This window comes from Alligator mississippiensis, chromosome 9 (genome assembly GCF_030867095.1).
Source record: "Alligator mississippiensis isolate rAllMis1 chromosome 9, rAllMis1, whole genome shotgun sequence".
Lineage (NCBI taxonomy): Eukaryota > Metazoa > Chordata > Crocodylia > Alligatoridae > Alligator > Alligator mississippiensis.
In genome coordinates this window covers 8,361,692-8,379,160 of record NC_081832.1, presented here as the reverse complement: position 1 = coordinate 8,379,160, position 17,469 = coordinate 8,361,692, and the positions used below count along the sequence as shown (strand labels likewise).

At 41.7% G+C, this 17,469-nt stretch overlaps 1 protein-coding gene and 1 long non-coding RNA gene across 4 annotated transcripts in view; one reads left to right on the top strand and one right to left on the bottom strand.

Annotated features, from left to right (window-relative positions):
- Positions 1-648: 648 nt before the first annotated feature.
- Positions 649-17,469, top strand: part of STX16 (syntaxin 16) — a 22,370-nt gene continuing 5,549 nt past the window's right edge. The window contains exons 1-7 of one of the 3 annotated variants that reach the window (XM_059713232.1): positions 649-905; positions 8,653-8,760; positions 10,043-10,183; positions 10,873-11,035; positions 12,201-12,292; positions 13,665-13,808; positions 15,744-15,824. In XM_059713232.1, the coding sequence (XP_059569215.1) occupies positions 771-905; positions 8,653-8,760; positions 10,043-10,183; positions 10,873-11,035; positions 12,201-12,292; positions 13,665-13,808; positions 15,744-15,824 (864 nt within the window). In that variant the 5' untranslated portion in view covers positions 649-770. Of the gene's footprint in view, positions 906-2,990; positions 4,822-8,652; positions 8,761-10,042; positions 10,184-10,872; positions 11,036-12,200; positions 12,293-13,664; positions 13,809-15,743; positions 15,825-17,469 lie in introns of those variants that run through there. The other 2 variants (XM_059713233.1, XM_059713234.1) reach the window with 2 other exon arrangements.
- LOC109282447 (uncharacterized) overlaps positions 2,916-17,469 on the bottom strand; it is a 23,056-nt gene continuing 8,502 nt past the window's right edge. The window contains exon 3 of the long non-coding RNA XR_002089427.2: positions 2,916-2,997. This is a non-coding gene — a long non-coding RNA (uncharacterized LOC109282447). The remainder of the gene's footprint in view (positions 2,998-17,469) is intronic.

The following is a 17,469-nucleotide window of genomic DNA, read 5'->3' as shown; positions in this document are numbered from 1 at the left end:
GCATCAATTCACTCAAAAACGAGTGTACGTGTTGGGGGTGTCAGTTGTAGCCCTGCAGGTCTAGGGCAGCTTTGGGTAAACCCAATCTCTTTTATTAGACCCACTCCAATAGTTGGGAAAAACTATTTCCCGCTGCATCCAGCACAGGCACCTCCTCGGCCGAAGCTTGCAAAGAATTTATCCGACTATTCCAGTGGGTTGAATAGAAGAGATGGGGGTTTACCCAAAGACTCGTGTCTGCCTAGTGTACGTTTTGAACTCTTTTACTCTGCTGGCTCGTGCATGGCATGAGGGTGGGGGTGCAGCCCTACCAACCCGATTATCACTCACGATGGGAGCGTGCCAGCGCGCCTGGGAGCGGGAGGAACGCAGAGGAGCGGCCGCGAGGCCGGGGGGTCGGTGCGAAGGGTGCACCGGGCGGAAGTGAGCGGGCCGGGGGGCGGTGGGGAGAGTGCACCGGGCGGAAGTGAGCGGGCTGGGGGGCGGAAGTGAGGAGGGGTGGTGGGGAGAGTGCACCAGGCGGAAGTGAGCGGGCCGGGGGGCGGAAGTGAGCGGGAGGAGGGGCGGTGCGGCGGGTGCACCGGGCGGAAGCGATCGGGCCGGGGGGCGGAAGTGAGCGGGCGGGGGGGCGGTGCGGCGGGTGCACCGGGCGGAAGCGATCGGGCCGCGGCTCCGGCAGGAAAGGATGGATGGAGCCGGGGTCCGGGCTGCCGCCGGCGGGGCGCGGTGAGCGGCGGGGTCAGGGCTGAGCTAGGGCGGGGGCCCGCGCCATGGCCACCCGGCGCTTAACGGACGCGTTCTTGTTGTTGCGGAACAACGCGATCCAAAGCCGGCAGCTGCTGGCCGAGCAAGTGAGTAGTCCCCGCTCCTCCAGCCCTCTGCATTCACGTAGCTTGGCCGCTGCGGTGAGTCTCTCCCTTCATCCTACTCCCTTCCTCCCCGCCCGGCTCCGGGGTCTCCTCTCTGCTCCCCCGCTGCAGCACCTGGTTGTTCGCTCCCTCCGTGTCACCCCCTTTCCTGCGGCCGGCCCGTCTCTACCCCGGGCCCAGAGCGGTGTCTGGGGGGTTGCGCTGTGTTATCTCGGGATCGGGGCCTTTCCCCCCAGCGCGCCGCCGGGTGCGAGCATGTCCTGGTGCCGTCACGCAAAAGGGGGCTAAGAGGCGGGTTCGGCGACAGGCGCGGAGTCCGGCCTCCTCCGCGTGCGACGGCGGCTGGCACCCGTGCCGTCTCCTGTTCTGGTTAGGAGACCCGTCCGTGAGTCTCGTTAGGGAAAGGAAGGGGAAACCGAGAGCGACAGGCAGTCCTCGACTTGCAGCGTTTATCAGTTGACACCCTGTTTCGACTTTCTGACGTCAGTTTTGACTTTACAACGCTTGATCCGACGCTGTGCCATGCCAGTGAACACGTTCGCTGCATCGCCCGTGTCCCTGGAGAGCGTCCGTCCAAACTTCCTTGGACACTTTCTTTAAGAAAGCAGACAAGACTCCAGGAAAACCTGCAGCCAGGACTCCTGAGGAGACTCCAGGCAAGAGCCCTTCAAAAGGTCCATCAGATTCACCTCAAAGAAGTCCTTCCAAATTCATATGATTGCTATTTACAATATAAATACATTAATGTAGCTATATTACTCATCTATAATTGATTGAGTACAAAATTTTGGGTTATTTTTGGTGAAAATGGGGTATCGGGCCTGGGTTCAGGAATCAATCCCCCATTTATAACATTGTTTCCTATGGGAAAATCAGTTCCGAGTTACATTTCGACTAAAGACGTGGTTTTCAGGAACCAATCGGGTCGTAAGTCCGAGGACTGCCTGTAATAGAAAACTTCCCTATTGTGTTTGCAACTAACACCTCCGGGCTGGAGTGCTACAGCTGTATTAGCGTCGAAGGACTTGCTGAGTATGTCATTTATTAGTGGAGAGAACGCACCCCCAACTGAACTTGCAAGCCGACGGACACCGGCTGGACAGACCCCTGTTAATTTCCACGTTGATGTTTTCTGAAGCTAGGACTCTGTTCAGTAGAAAAACACGGGTTTTGCATAGCATTTTATCCAAAGCCATATTGCTGTAGCAAAAGCAGTTGCTGTTCTGTGCATAGTAGGAAGACGTGGCATCATTAAAATAGGTGGTGATGAAATTCCAGGATGGAAAAATGATAACCTTAGGCAAGGAAAACTGAATGGCTTGTGTACAGATATGACAGATCACTTAGCCCCTGATCCTGCTTGCAGATGTGATCTTGAGAACATCTGGGTCTGCAGGCAGGGGGTCGGCTTGAGCAAAATCATGAGGATCAGGCCAGTGTATATGTACGTGGTCTTGAAAATTAAAGATAACTCAGACTAGACCTGTGCCTCTGGATGGCTTATATTTTTACCCTTGAATTTGGTGCTCCCCCAGTAAATGGGAAAATAGACACTTGCATAGAGCATTTTGTTGTCATGTGTAACCACTTGCCCTTCCAGCAAAGAGAATTACAATTCTAACAAACTTCAGCCTCTAGATTGCTACCAGGTGATAAAGTGCTCTAACAGGAATGGTATAGTCTCTTTTGGGGGTCAGGTAAAAAGAGAACAAGTAGTGGTTGTGCGGAAAAAATATAAGCTGTCTCTCTTCTTTCCTGCACTTTGCCAAGTGTCATTATATGATGCTATTTTCAGAATTTGGAGATTGAATAATTATATATTTGACAAGCATTTATTGATAGAAAATTTCTTCAAAGAAAAAATCTTTCAGTTCTAGTGGAGTGTCACATTACACGAACTTCAGAAGGCTGCTGGTTTATTGGCACTTTATTTCATGTGGCTGTTTCTAAATTTTGGCCTGGTCAGACTCTGATGGAAAACTTTAGATTCCAAGGCTGCTTTGAAATTGCCGATAAAATAATCATCGTGCAAGATGCATAAAGAGGATTTTATAAAGGCACATTAACAGAGGCAGTTTGATCTTGGTACCGCAGCATCCCGCTTGACAAGCAAGCCACGTAGATTTTTCTGGTTGGAAAAGAAACAAAACCACATCAGTACAAAATTATAATTCTGCTTTTAGGTTTGACTCATTTATTTAGAACAGCCTTAGTAAGCATATGTGGGTCTTCTTTTCTTTCTCAGTGACTTGGCCTTTGTGATTTTTTTGTAAGAAAAAGTGGTGTTTCATGAAGTACATGAGCTGCCATTGACTACTGTGTTCATTGCTAAATTTAGTGGCCTATCCTTACACTGGCTACTTATGGAATTTAATTTATGAAACAGTAATGATTTCGCTGGGCAATATGTTTTCAGTGCATCTTAGTCTGGAACTGTTTGCTGCTTATTAAAATTTGTAATGATTAATTTTTACATCTTTGGGATATTTTTAGACCCCTAAAAGGTTTAATACTTGCCTTGAAATGTAGAAAGGTTATTCATAATAAAAGAAGGAATAGGAATCCATCGACCAAGTACATTCAGTTTCTGTTGGATAGATGATAGGATAATAGCCCTTTGCTTTCCCTACATTTCACCACCATTTATGGAATAGAGTCTATTTTCTCAGGTTCAAATGCAACCAAGATCATCAGTTACTGAAAGTCTTTATTGACTCCTCCTTGCCATATGTGAAATGAGTTAATAATGGACAGGTGTTTATTTCATAATTGCTTCTTGTTTAATCACATACTTGTCTCATCAGAAGGACAAGACTGCCTAGCTTGGGCCATCCCAAGCATGTTTCCAAGGTGCTATCACAGTGACATCCATATAGCTTGAAGCAGGGTTGTGGCACGCTAGCAGGGCAGTGTAGCAAAGCCTCCTTGTCCTTCCTGGGTGTGAAACTCCATGTTAAGAAAGAACTGTTTTTGTTTTTAATTCAGCTTTAGCACAGGTTAGCTGTCTGTAATAAAATCAATGCACCTAACATTTGAAGAACCAGAAGCAAATAGCGAAAGCTCCCTAAACGATTTAGTTTTATTTCTAAAAGTGAATCTGTGAATAGAATAAAGAATTAAATGTAGTTTAACACCATCCCCTTTTAAAGCATTTTTTCCTAAACTGCAGTATAATGTTTACCTCGTTAACTTTTCAATGAATCTTCTGTGCATCCAAAAATAGCACTTTGATTACTGGTAAAGTTGCATTGTAGTTGTTAGCCTACACTTTTTAAACATACGGGGCAGCAGTGTTGGAAAGCTGGAGTATAGCTTAAGCTTCTGCACAAATAGGCTCTTAACACTCTGCTTTCTCTTCTCATTTTTCCTATTTTATCTTGTGCTGGCTGGATGCTTATCAGTAAAGTGTGTGTCTTTCCACACTTTGCCTAGTAACTATATCAAGCTAAAATGTGCATAAATCTTAATCTTTCAATTTCTTTATTGAATCAAGCGTTTCAAAATGTATGATGGATTTTTCAATAATATGGCCATATGGTGATTGCTGTGTTAAACTCTTGTACCTCATGTGTGCACACTTCGCACTACTTTTTTCCATCTGATATTTTGATCACTGAAATTATATGTTTGATGTGTGCTTAATTTAAAAAAAAAAATAACTGTTGTGTTCTTTCTGTTTAGCGATCAACTGGAAAAAATAAAAAAAATGTGTATTTGTGCAGCAGGTTAAATGCTAATGTAGATGAATCAAGATTAGTGTATTTAATTGTCCATGTTTTAAGAGTGTATCTGGTTTGTTCTTGGTAAACTGACAAGTTTTAAAAAAAAGTTCCAATGTTTTCTCGACTGACTATACCCTATCTCTGTCCTGTGTGTGTCTCCTTACCCTCTGCTGCCCTTAAATGGATGGGGCTGATGGGATCAACAAATCTCACATCAGGAGCTGGATGAGGTATTGTTTTTCATGTTTTGTTCTATCATGGTGCATTTTATAGACCATGAGTTAGTTAAATCTCACAAGTGGAGGTCAAGCAATAAGTGTTTTATTATGAGATGTTGTCTGATTTCTCCCTCCCCCCCCCCCCCACCCCACCCCCTCACCTAAGGATCAGGCAGCTTTCCCATCGGCACAAAAGAGATTTCATGAGACATTTCAATGATAATCATGTAGTACTGCTGTCAGCCAGATTTACGGTGCACACTCTGGAGACATTTAATTGTTTCACTGTATGCAATTACTAATGCTCTTGCTTTTGCAGTGCCTAATCTTACAAACCATCAGACTCGGTCCAAAAACATAAATTTCAATAGGACTAAGATTGCCTAATAGAATTTGAAGCAATAGGCTAGTCTTTGAGGCCTAAGTATCATATTTGCCCCAATATAAGATGACCCTGAATATAAGGCAACCCCCCCAATAATTAGGTTTTCTAAATGAAAATGTTATTAATATATTATGATTTTCCAGGTATAGAATATGAGTATTAGAGGATAATTTCCCCTTGCTCCTTTCCCCTACTGCTACAGCAGGAAAATCAGTAGATGACCCCCCCACCAGCCTTCTTGCCACCTGCACCCCTCACCCCCATCTCCCTGCATCCTCTGCCCCTTCCTCTCCAAAATCTGCCTTTTTCAGCCTCCTTCTGTCCCCACCCCCAACTTACTGCCAGATGCTGCTCGGGCTGCTCCATCCTGGAGCATGGCACATGGAAGCTCAGCCCTTGCCTGCCCATGCAGTGCTGCTGATTGACCAGGGAGGGGAAGGAGCTTGCAGGTGCCCTGTGCCCGGGAGAGACCCAAGCCGGAACCGAGCTGTGCCTGACAGTAAGGAGAAGGGAAGGGGGCAGAAGCTGCAAAGGGAAAGTAGAGGCAAGGGTAGGAGGCTGCTGTGGGTCTGACTCTGGTCCTAACCCAGGCTCACACCAGTCTGAACCACAGCAGCCGCCTGCTCCCCGCTCCACTTCGCATGTGATTTTAGGACAAGGGGCTTTTACCCCATGTTGACTGGGGAGAATGGGGGACCTCGTCTTATATTTGAGTAAGTACAGTATTTACATGGGGAAACTTACAACCAAAACCAGTTCCTTTGTACCCCTGTTGTCTGCAGAACTATAAAGCATGGCTGTTGTGTCTAAGTAGTTGACAAGATGTTAACCCAGAATGAATTACCTAACCAGAATGATTTGAAGAAATCTGGCCTGCCTTCAGGAGCACTGTTTTTAAGGCGACACTTTTTTATAAACAACTTTAAGGATGATTATCAGACAGCTTCCTGATATTTTTAAGATGATGATGATGATGATGCCGACTCCCTATTGTTCTAATGTGTTCTTTGACCTCATTTAACCTTCATTGAACCCCAAAAAATTACAGTCTGTCATTTGTAAAATTTCCTGGGTTGAAGTTACAGAAGTTGAGTGTTTCTGTTTGTAGCAGTAGCAGAGAGTTGCACTGAGTACATCACTGGACGAAAGAGGAGAGAAGGCTGATTGCCTGAATTAAATTAGAAAGCCTAATGCAGCAGCCAGAAGGCCTATGTTTTGTCCCTGGCTCTGATTTTTGGGAGGGCATTTAGCCTCTCCATGTCTCTGTTCCCCATCAGCAATACATGTATACCTATTTTTCAGAGATTTTATAAAGCTTTATTTAAGCGTGAAAAGCACTTTGAGGTGCTTGAAAGTCAAGTGCCATAGGAGCGCTAAGTCACATTATTTACTGCACTGCACTACTCACATAATCTCAGAAGTTTATGTTGCTGCTATTGAGGTTTAATGAACCTTACGCTTTGTGATTACATAATATGTTCCTTTTCTTTCTTAATTAGAGCTATTTTCAGTATTCTTAGTTTTAGATGTGATTAAAGTGGAGCTGTTAACTTAATTCAGAAGAACAGATTCAAATAAGTTGCCTCACTCTCTTTCCTGCCTCTGTAAATCGGTGTCCGACTTCCCTTTTGAAGGTAGCTTTTTAAAAGGGAGGATGCCTACAGAAGGATGCCAAGAAGCTGTGATAGGGCTGAGAAAGAAATGTGCATGTTCGCTCGGCTCACCCCCAGCCTTGAGGACACAGTTCAGAGTGAGGATGAATGAGCATGTTTCACCATTAATGATGTCCAAAATCAGAACAGAGCTTTTAGTCTTTGCCAGACTAAGCAAAGACAGCAGTGCTCTCTTTTGCTTCTCTCTTGCTTTTTTAGATATCTCTTGAAGGTGAAGCAAAGTTTATTTGACCTACACGTGATAGTGTGATGTAAAAACCACAGCTCGCACACACTTACTCTAAGCATTTGTGACTTTGCAGGCATTTGTTCTCTGTAAGGGTGGTTGGAGGAAAAAACAAAAGCCTTTCTGGTTTTCAAGTCTGTTTTTTCTCATGGCACTTTCTTCAAAATCTGAACTCTGTTTTCAGACATCATTCTTGAAAAACACCTCGTTTTAACACCGCTACAATGCTGAGATAAATAGCTGTACGTCCATCACCTAATGACATTAAACTCTCTATCAAACCTATGAAACATCTCCTTATGTTAGTCACATTACCTGACTCCTGTGAATTGTGATATACAGAGTATCTTTGGGGAGGTTTTTGTGTTCTTGCAGCTATGCAAAGCATAATGCAGTTCTAGCCTGTTGTTTTTAAACGCTGTCTTCCCCAGGAACATTAATGCCACTGCTGGTACATTAGAGGTGGTTTGGGGGTTGTTTTTTCATAAATTAATTTCCCTCAGCTTGTTTTTGATGTGTGGTTATTTCCTCGCTCCTATATATTTGTGGCGATATTCAGGATCAAAGCCCAGTTGTGCTACACATCCATGGGTATACATAGAAGTTTAAGTCCCCGAGTCGCTCAGCAGTGAATGCCAGGCTAGCTCCAAATGAAGTAGTGCAGGCACCAGAAGCAGTCTAGGTGCATTCGCAAAGTGCTTCATGCTAATAAATCTGGATGAAGGTATGTTAGTGAAGGTGCTGCTTCCAGTAGCTGAGCTATGTGAGAGGTCTCTTCACAACACTGTTGTGCCATCCAAGGTGATTTAACATTATAGACGAGTTGGGCACCAAGCACTTGCAACATGCAGTAAACACAGAGGCAGGGAGAAGGACAGAGGTAATATGCATTTGCATGAGCTGATTAGGGCATGCATGTGGGCATATAATAATTATAAGGCATATCATCACTTTTTAAATATGCCCTGTAAGCATAATTCCTCAGGTTCCAATAATATTCTGTTCCAATTCTGGGTTCCCTGCTTTTGGGGGGGGGGGGGGGGGGGGGTTGGATTGGATTGTCTTCCTTCCCTCTGCCCTTAGGTTTTAGGGTTTTGTTTTGTTTTTTCAAATATAAACCATCTGCCATAGCCTCAGGGGTTCCTTCCCTCCAATCTCTAGTTCAGCTACAGAGCCAATGCCCTCTGACAGCTGGCTTCCAAGGGCCGGAAGGTGCCAATTAAAAGTCTTCAGTGAGGACAGAACCCCTCCCTGAAGAAGGGGGTAAGAGGGCAGAATTAGCTGTGCCTGCTAGAATCTGTTCTTGCAGTTCTTCCCTGGTAGGACAGGAGGAAACATTCCTCATTAGTGGGTGGAGGAACAAGCCATCACAAAGGAGCAAATTACAGCCATGCAGAAATACAGTCTACCACCTGTGCAAGACATAAGTACTTTAATAGACCTGGGTTTTATAGAGGGGAGTAAATAACAGTAGTTACAGACACTAGGACTCCCTGTGCGTAGTTTAAATAGACTTAATTTCCTGTCTCTTAAATTTATTGCTTTTCCTCTCTTTCTAGCTTGCTGATGATCGCATGGCACTAGTGTCCGGGATCAGTTTAGATCCTGAAGCAGCAATTGGTGTAACAAAGCGCTTACCGCCCAAGTGGGTTGATGGAGTGGAAGAAGTAAGTTACATACACTGATCTAACCGGTGACCCTGTCGTACCCAGTGCTTGGGTATCGTTCTCCATAAAAGAAACTTGCTTATGATGTAGCTTTGACAAATGTAATGTTAACGGTTTTTTGTAATAGTAATTTTTTTAAAAGTTAATTGAAGCAAGTTCTGTTCTGTAAATTTGCGTGCTGTTTGATCAGCCGCCATCAGTATTTAGGAAAGGCTTCAAACAAGTTTAAGTTTAGTATCTGGAATGCCAGATTGAAAATGGATTCAAAAGGCGCTATTCAGAGGCAAAAATTGTAGTAGGCGTGATCCCTGCAGTTAGCCCAGAATTAAACTCCAGAGTTATCTGGAGGAGGCTGCCTGGAGGCACGTACCAGAAAGCCCTGTCCTTCTAGTCCTTAAATAAAAAAAAAAAAAAACTTCCCAGAATAAGCAGTTTTCCTTCAAAAGCCGAGTCTTATGGTTAAAGCAGTAACAAATGCAGAGGTTTTACAGCACCCCCTTGAAGGAAGGCAACAGAGCAGGCCACAAAGTAGTGAAGACAAAAAGCTTGCTGCTCAGAAGCTGTCTGTACCTCCTAGAAGAGCAGGATGTCCTGACTGCCACCAAACAGCTGCCCAAATGAAAAGCTAGGGGGATGTTGATCGGGCATATCATGTAGCATTTAGAACATGATCCTGTTCCCAGATTCCAAAAAGCTGCACCCACAAAATTTGCAGTCACACCACTTTGTATGCAGAACCCACCAGGTGTGTAGAGATAGACAGACTGTATCCCTAGGACAAACAGCTTGCTTGTAGCTTTATTATTAGAGGCCAGTTTAGGACTCTGCCCCTTGATTTTTACTGTTATGCTTGCTTAGTTTTATAACACCAGGAGATAGAGGTGAAGATAGGACCTGGATTTTTCACCTTCCCTGTGAAATCTGATTTTGGGGGATTGGGTTAGACCCAGGACTTGTGAATGTTGTTGTAATATGATTTTAAAAACAATATTGTATTTGCGTGTTGCTGCTTTGAAAGCATTACAATCTAATCTACTTGATTTTAAATTGAGAATGTAAAAATGTCAAAAGAGCAGCAGTGCCACAAAAGGCACATCAGTTTTCAATCACTAAGAGGTCAGCTTTGTTTGTACATGTTGGTTTAAATTGATTTTTGGCTGTTCTGGTATAGTGCACATACTTTTGTGAATGTTTTCACATAAGTTATTTGTCTGGTATTTGTCAAAGCTTTTCCTCCGGCATTACTCACTTTCCTTTCTCTGTTGTTTGGGCTGTTTTTTAGATTCAGTATGATATCACCAGGATAAAACAGAAAATGAAAGAATTAGCCAGTCTTCACAACAAACATTTGAACAGACCTACTTTGGATGATAGCAGTGAAGAAGAACATGCAATAGAAATAACTACCCAGGAGATCACACAGGTGCAGATGAAAGTGTTTTTAGAGAAGATGCTAATTGTTTTCAGTTCTGAAGTTGTAGTTATACTTTGCTCTTTCCCTGTGTGGCAGTGACTTGTTCAAAATAAACGAGTTTTAATAGGACCATTTTGTTGTTTTTTAATAGGTAATTGTGAAGTAGTGCTTCTGGGTTGTGTGTCTGATTATGTCACTTGGTCACCAAGATCCTGGACAAGTAGCTTAGTCCTTCTGTGCCTTTGTAGACCCACCTGAAATAACCTACTCATCTGCTTTGCAGCAGAATGGCAAGACTTAGCTTACATTTGCAAATGCTTTATAGAAATACAAAACCATTGTATGAAATTGCAACCTCCAGTCTGAACAGATATAATTAAGGAAATATTGTTGGGGTTCAGAACTGCCTGCATGCCCTCTTGTGTTCCTTGATTCATAATTCAAGTGCCCTAATTCTTTTAATTAGAAATCTTCAAGCCAGTTGCAAAGTCTAATTTACAGAAAACTCATTTATGTTTAGCTTTAGCGTTTTTTTTCTTCAGCCTTGTGCTGTGATTTTTATACCCATTCAAATGACAGACTGGACATTAGTGTCATTTCCCTTCAATGCCCATAAACTTAAAATATTAATCCCTTGAGCAACATGATGATTGAAATGTAGCTTGCCATATTTGTTACTAATGCAGTTGTTTTTTCAGCTATTTCACAGGTGTCAGAGAGCAGTCCAGGTCTTGCAAAGCAGGTCACGAAACTGTACAGAACAAGAAGAACGTGTTCTCAGGAATGTAGTGTCTTCCTTAGCTCAGTCCCTTCAGGACCTATCCACCATCTTTAGGCACACACAGTCTGACTATCTCAAACGTAAGCATCCGCCAAGCACCTGCTGTCTGTGAGGTACTAACACATCTTTACCCTCAGTTATTTTTTGTGTGTGGGGGAGACTGAAGCACAGGGGGGCTAAGGGACTTGTTTGTGATGACAAAGGATGTGTAAGGACTGGGATTAGAATTCATAGGCTCCCAGCCTGTGCTCAGATCATTTGCTATGCCTCTATTTTTCTTATTTATAAAATAAATATACTTAGCATGTCATACACGTACAGATCTGAAGCTCCTTGGTAACAAATCAGTGAGATCCAGTAGTTTCCTATACAGACTGACTTAGTCAGCATTCAGAGTGTGGACTGTCTTATTGTTTCACAAAATGTGCTCTACGGAATTTACTTTGAGGTAGCCTAGTCTTCAGGCAGTCATACCTGCTAGCTGACAAACTAAAACTCAACAGCCATACAAAAGAGAGAATATTGATACAAAATTGTATGGGCAATATGCTATGTATGCTGCTCATGTAATAGCCAAAAGGCTATAACCAGGCTGACCCAGTATTATTTTAAACTCTTTCCTGAATATTAATCAAATCTCTACCACACACTGTGTGTACCACAAGTAACATTTGTAATTGGGACTAGGAGGAGAGATGTTCCCAAGAGGATTTCTTTGGTTAGAAAACAGCCCACAATGCCAGACAGGAAATAAGTCACCCTGCAAGCTAATCTAGGTTCTTCTGGGCCCACATCACCTCTTAATTTTGAATAATATTAATTGATGGGGGGCGGATTAAAGATGCATCCACAAAAATATCTCCTTTCAATTTGCTGAATGTTCAAAGGTGTAAATGTACTTGAATCTTATGAAATTCAATGACTTAAATTCTGGTTAGATCAACCTTAAGTGTAGTCAAAGCTGGTCACTTTACAATTAGTAAATGATATATGTCAGTTAAAATACAGATCATGTCACTTTGGAAAATCTGCCTAATAAATGATGAGACACTGTTCTGCTTGCATAACTTTCCCTCTCCTGCGTATGTCTGGTTTTCTCATAAGCCTACTTGAAAAAGCACCAATCTACTAATTGTATATTTCTTTTCAGTGTGTTTGTATTTTAAAAGGATAATAGTGAATCTTAGTGACTTTATGGCTTGTGTGTCAAAGTATTATACTTAGCCCGGCTTTTCTCTCTTTCAGGTATGAAAAATCGGGAAGAAAGATCCAAGCATTTCTTTGACACTTCAGTCCCTCTCATGGATGATGGCGAGGACAATACTCTTTATGATCGGGTGAGTTAGGAAGTTGTTAAGGGAAGTTAATGGCAGAGAGGACATGGGGATTTGGGAGGACAGGGGTGAGGGGGTTGTTTTGGTTTTACTGTGGTTTAAATGTCAGACTCCTGAGAATAAATCAACATCAGATTTGTACATGCCTGACATGTACATCAAACCACATGGAAATTCTATTTTTTTATCAATGGAATGTCTTCCTAGTAACAGTATTGTCTTCCTAGTAGCAATATTTTAAATCAGTAGGATTTTAAGGACATTTGATTAAAACAAATGTTTCTGTGGATTTTGTTTTTATGCTGATGAGTTGTGACTCAGATACATTCAGTACACACATGCTAATTGAAAGAAGGAGCACAAATTCTCATTCAGGGTGTTGGGAAGTAGGGAATAGCTTTGATATTGCAACATAGGAGACACGAGTTCGATTTCCAACCTCTTCTTGCCTTAGCTGAGAGAGGCTAGGTGAGCTGCAGAGTCAGCACTATCGCCCTTCCCTCCACAATGCCTGGGGATGAGGATTATCATCAGTTGGCAGGAGTCTAGTTTTAAATGGATGCTGACACTGTTCCTCATGGAGCAATCCCTGAGGCTTGGTTTTCCCTCAGTAAGGAAGTTTTCCACTGAGTCCTTATACACAATGTTTTATATTTACTTCTGCCTTCATACATGTTCCATAATATGCACCTCCATATACTCTATATATCAGATGCATTGCTTAAGTGCCCACATCAGCACTTCAGGGATTATACATGCCAGTGGTAGCAGGATTGCTTAGTATGCCTCTTGGCACTGCAACATATCCTCTACTCTGATGCTAAGGGGTTAAGTGGAGAGCTTGTATGGAAAAAGAGTAAGGCTTTATTTCAGTTAACATAAAAATATTGTTCACATGACCTGAACACAAGAATGCTTGAAAATGAGTAGTGTTTTGTGAATGGCCTTGGGAGATGAATAGTAATGTGTATATAACATTAAAGGATTCAATAAACACAATTGCTGCTCCAGTACTTGTATACGAACTTCCTATGTTTGTATGAGATCTTCTGTACCACCAGCATTTAGTAGATAGGGCATAACTACTATTACTTAGTATTTTTTCCAGTTTCTTGATTTTATGCATGCATACAAACTTGCTTTCAGACACTAAATTGCCTATCCTAGAAAGATCTCTAAATGATGGTGCTTTATATAATTTTTTGTGGCAACCCTACATTTCTATTACATATTTAAGGTACAGTTTGTACACTTAACAGATTTTGCCATTATGGGAGTTCCAAAAGGATCTGACACTGTGATTTTCTTTTTTCATATTGTTACCAGCGTTTCATGTTACTTTTATTTCATCATTTTAAATCTTACATTTCTGCAGGGTTTTACAGATGACCAGTTAGTATTGGTGGAACGAAACACATTAATGGTGGAAGAACGGGAACGAGAAATTCGACAGGTTGTACAGTCAATTTCTGATCTCAACGAAATATTTAGGGACCTTGGAGCAATGATAGTAGAACAGGTACATAAACCCACAGTAAAAGTACTGATTGAAGAGTAATGCCTCTTATTAAGATTGCCTGTGTTTTCCATTATAAAAACCTGTTTTCAGTTGTTTTTATAACGGTGCCAAACTTTAACGGCATTTATACACATACATTTATCTGCTCTGCATGCAAGTTGCTCTACTCTGCCCACCGCTGCATCACACACATTTGTATAAATGGCAAAATGTATGTCAGCGCTGAGAAAATGGCGGCGGTGCGCTTTTGAACTAAAACACCTTTGATGGTGTGGCACAAGCATGTGTACAAATGCCCTAATAGTTTGGGCTGAAGTTGTTTTCATTGGGTGTCTTTCTGTACTGAATTTACCTAAGAATTTCAGCATTTGCAGCTTTTGGTTGCTTCAGGCTACACAGAGAGGAATCAGACTTAAGGTAGGTGAGTAAAAGAGCACACTCCACTTCAGAACCTGCAATGCTTCCCAAGTTCCCAGTCTCACCATTCCTCTGCCATCAGGAAACCTTAGGAAACCCACTAGCAAAGTGTGTTTCTCATCCCTGTCTTGTGCTGGCCTGCATAGAGGATGACAATGTACTACTATTTTCAGTTACTCCTTTAGCTTAGATACCTGTATGTTGGATTTAAAGATCCTAGCCCTTCTGATGCCCCTGTGGATATTAGTATGATCCATATAACGCAATTGCGTTATAGTTTGTTTTGGGGTTTTGTTTTGTTTTTTAACTTAAAATGACATACAGGAAACTATTACAAGAACATGGTCAAAGATTGCAAAAGCGAACCCTCAAGAGTGCAACTTGAATTCAATCCCTTATGAGCTCCTTTATGCATATGCATTACAACACAGTCTTTTAATCATGTGATCACTTGCTGTGTTTGTCCACAACACTCCTACTTCATTTAGCCCATAGGATGGATTTGCTCTGGGCTTGAATCAGAGTTGTGCAGTAAAGATCCATGCTTAATTTGTTGCAAAAGATGGAAGGATATAGTGAGTGTGATAGGGGATTGCAAAGGGGAAGGTGCTGTGTTTAAGGCAAGCGAATGTCACCCCAGAAAACTGAATCTTATCCTTGCCTCTGCCACAGATGCTAGCCAAGTATCTTTAAACCAGACTTCTATAGTTGATGACTAATGGAGTGCTTGTCTTCTTCATGCCCAACTTGAGATCTTGGATTCTGATTGACAGAAGTGCTGAGCATTCCCAGCTGCAATTGAAGTTCATGAGAGTTATGCTTTAAGCATGTAAAGTGCTATATAATGGTAAGTACTCTGAAAAATCAGGTCCAAGCATCTCAAATTGGGCTCCTCAAATTAGGCAATGCTTATATTTGCTCAGCTCTGCAGCTTCAATAACTGTGTTAATGTATTTTTATGGGTAATATTACTGTATGTAAAATTGCTGTAATTCTCCAAGAAAGAAAAGCATGTCTGATCTTTTACAATTCTGCTGAGACGAGTGAGTTCTGCAGGGGTTTGACAGCTCCTCATTCTGGTAATTAGTGGAGCGCCTGGTGTTGCTAAGGAGTTTGGCTGTTCCTTGCTTTCTGTTCTTATCCTTGGCACAAGGAATTTGAGTTAAGACAAACAACCAAGAAAATATCACTGCTTCCCAGGATCATGAAACAAGTTAGGTTGGAAAACATCCTCTGTTCTTTCCAAATAGCTGGTTCTGTATTAAACCCTGAAATGATCCCCGCTAACGCATGCAATTTGAAGTCTTTGACAATAACATTATTTAAGCCACTAAGCCAAGTGCTTCTTTAAAGAAAACATTGTTTTTGACTATTCTTTCTTTTAAAAAAATGCATAGCTTGCTGCATAATCCATCAGCTCTCTTCTGTGAAATCTGTTTGTCTCTCATTGCTTGATGCTGATCGTTTTATAGTATTTACTTGTCTCTCGTCAGTGCTTATTCTGCCCGTTTTATTTAGGGAACGGTTCTGGATAGAATTGACTACAATGTTGAACAGTCATGTGTGAAAACTGAGGAAGGTCTGAAACAGCTGCATAAGGTAAGCTGAAAAGATATTTAAGATGCTGCATCCTTTCTAATCTTTATCTTAACAGCCATCAAAGGTTATGCCAACATGAAAAACAGCAGGTGTCTTTTTTTTCTTTTTCTGTCACGTGGTTCTTCTGTGGCATTCTGTAACAATTTCATCTGTTCTTGCCCCTGATCCAACTACAGTTGCAGCTTTCCTGGGTATCATTTTTATATATGATTCCTGGTTTTAAGCTTCTACATCCATATTTGAGCATCAAAGCAGTGGCTCGATCATTTGAGTGCTGACCTATATCTAACTCCCACTAGCCTCAGTGGGAGTTTGTGCCTAGCTCTCCTGCAAAATCAAGTGGGTTAACTAGTTACCTTATGGCTTGATATACCTCACTTCACATACCCAGGTCTGGAAGGGTCCTGACTTTAGTATATTGGCAGTGCTTAGTTTGAAACTGGCTGTAGGAGTCTTCCCTCATTCTACAGCATTTATTTGGATTTAAGGCCAACCTTCTGTTTCTGCTCTGAACATTGTGGTTTTGGAGTAACTGAAAAGTTTGAACTTGGCAGCAGACTACACCAGAGTCTTATTTAGGGTTTTTTAAAATAGTGTCTTGTTTTTTCAATTCAGTTCAGTCTTTGCATTGCTTGGAAACAAAATGGAATGAGCGGTTCAAGCTGAAACCTCAACTGCAGTGGACCATTATGTTTTGGAAACCGAGCGTATTGCAAACTTGTATATGGTGTCAGAATTAAAAAGCCATTTCAGAAGAGTATAATACGTTGCTTGCAAGGTTGTTTTTGTGTATTATATGTAAATATGAATTGGTGACCATTTTGATCTTCTAATAAGCATTTTCTTTAAAACAGTGTATAAAATGGACTAGAAATAAGCAAATGCTCCAAACTGGAATAGGATCTTAGCTCTCAGCAGGTTCCCTTTCGCTCATTGATTAGAGCAAGGAACTTTGGTGCAATAGGCATTTTATGCTGGCTGTTTTCAGTACGTGTGGGCTGCAGCCAAGCTATTTAATATGAATTTTCTAATCTGTCATGGGAGAGACTCACTGATCAGAAAGATCACGTGAAACACATCCCTGCTGGTTTTAATAATACTGTTGTTTTCTTTGTGTAAAAAAAAAAAAAAAAAAAAAGTCAATTTTCTTTTTCTGCTTTAATAAGCAAAGCTGTTTCAACTTGTCCAGAAAGCACTCTTTATAGCCATTGATCTGTCCTAAATTACACTGGAAACTGGATGATGTTAATTATTCCTCTTTCATAACAGAATTGCTACCATCCAAGTTGTTGTTTTGAAATGCATAAAAAGCCAGATTTCCATTTTCTGTGGTACCCATCGGTTAACTGCATGCAAAAATGCTTTAGTGAACTTTGTCAAAATCATTAAGCCCAAGGGGAAAAAAAGAACTTTCATTTTCTTTAGAATGCTTTGCTTTTCATCTTTTTATTAAACAAACCGGAACAAATTTTTGTTCAATTTTGACTTAAATTTTGGGAGGTTTCTCCCTTTGTCTCCTGTTATCATCTTTCTAGCCCTCTTGGAAAAGGAAGGGCAGAAAGGGGGAAAGAAAACTGAAAATCAAATAAAAACTGTTTCAATTCCAGTTGAAACCAGATTAAAACTTAACCTAGTTTCAAAGTGT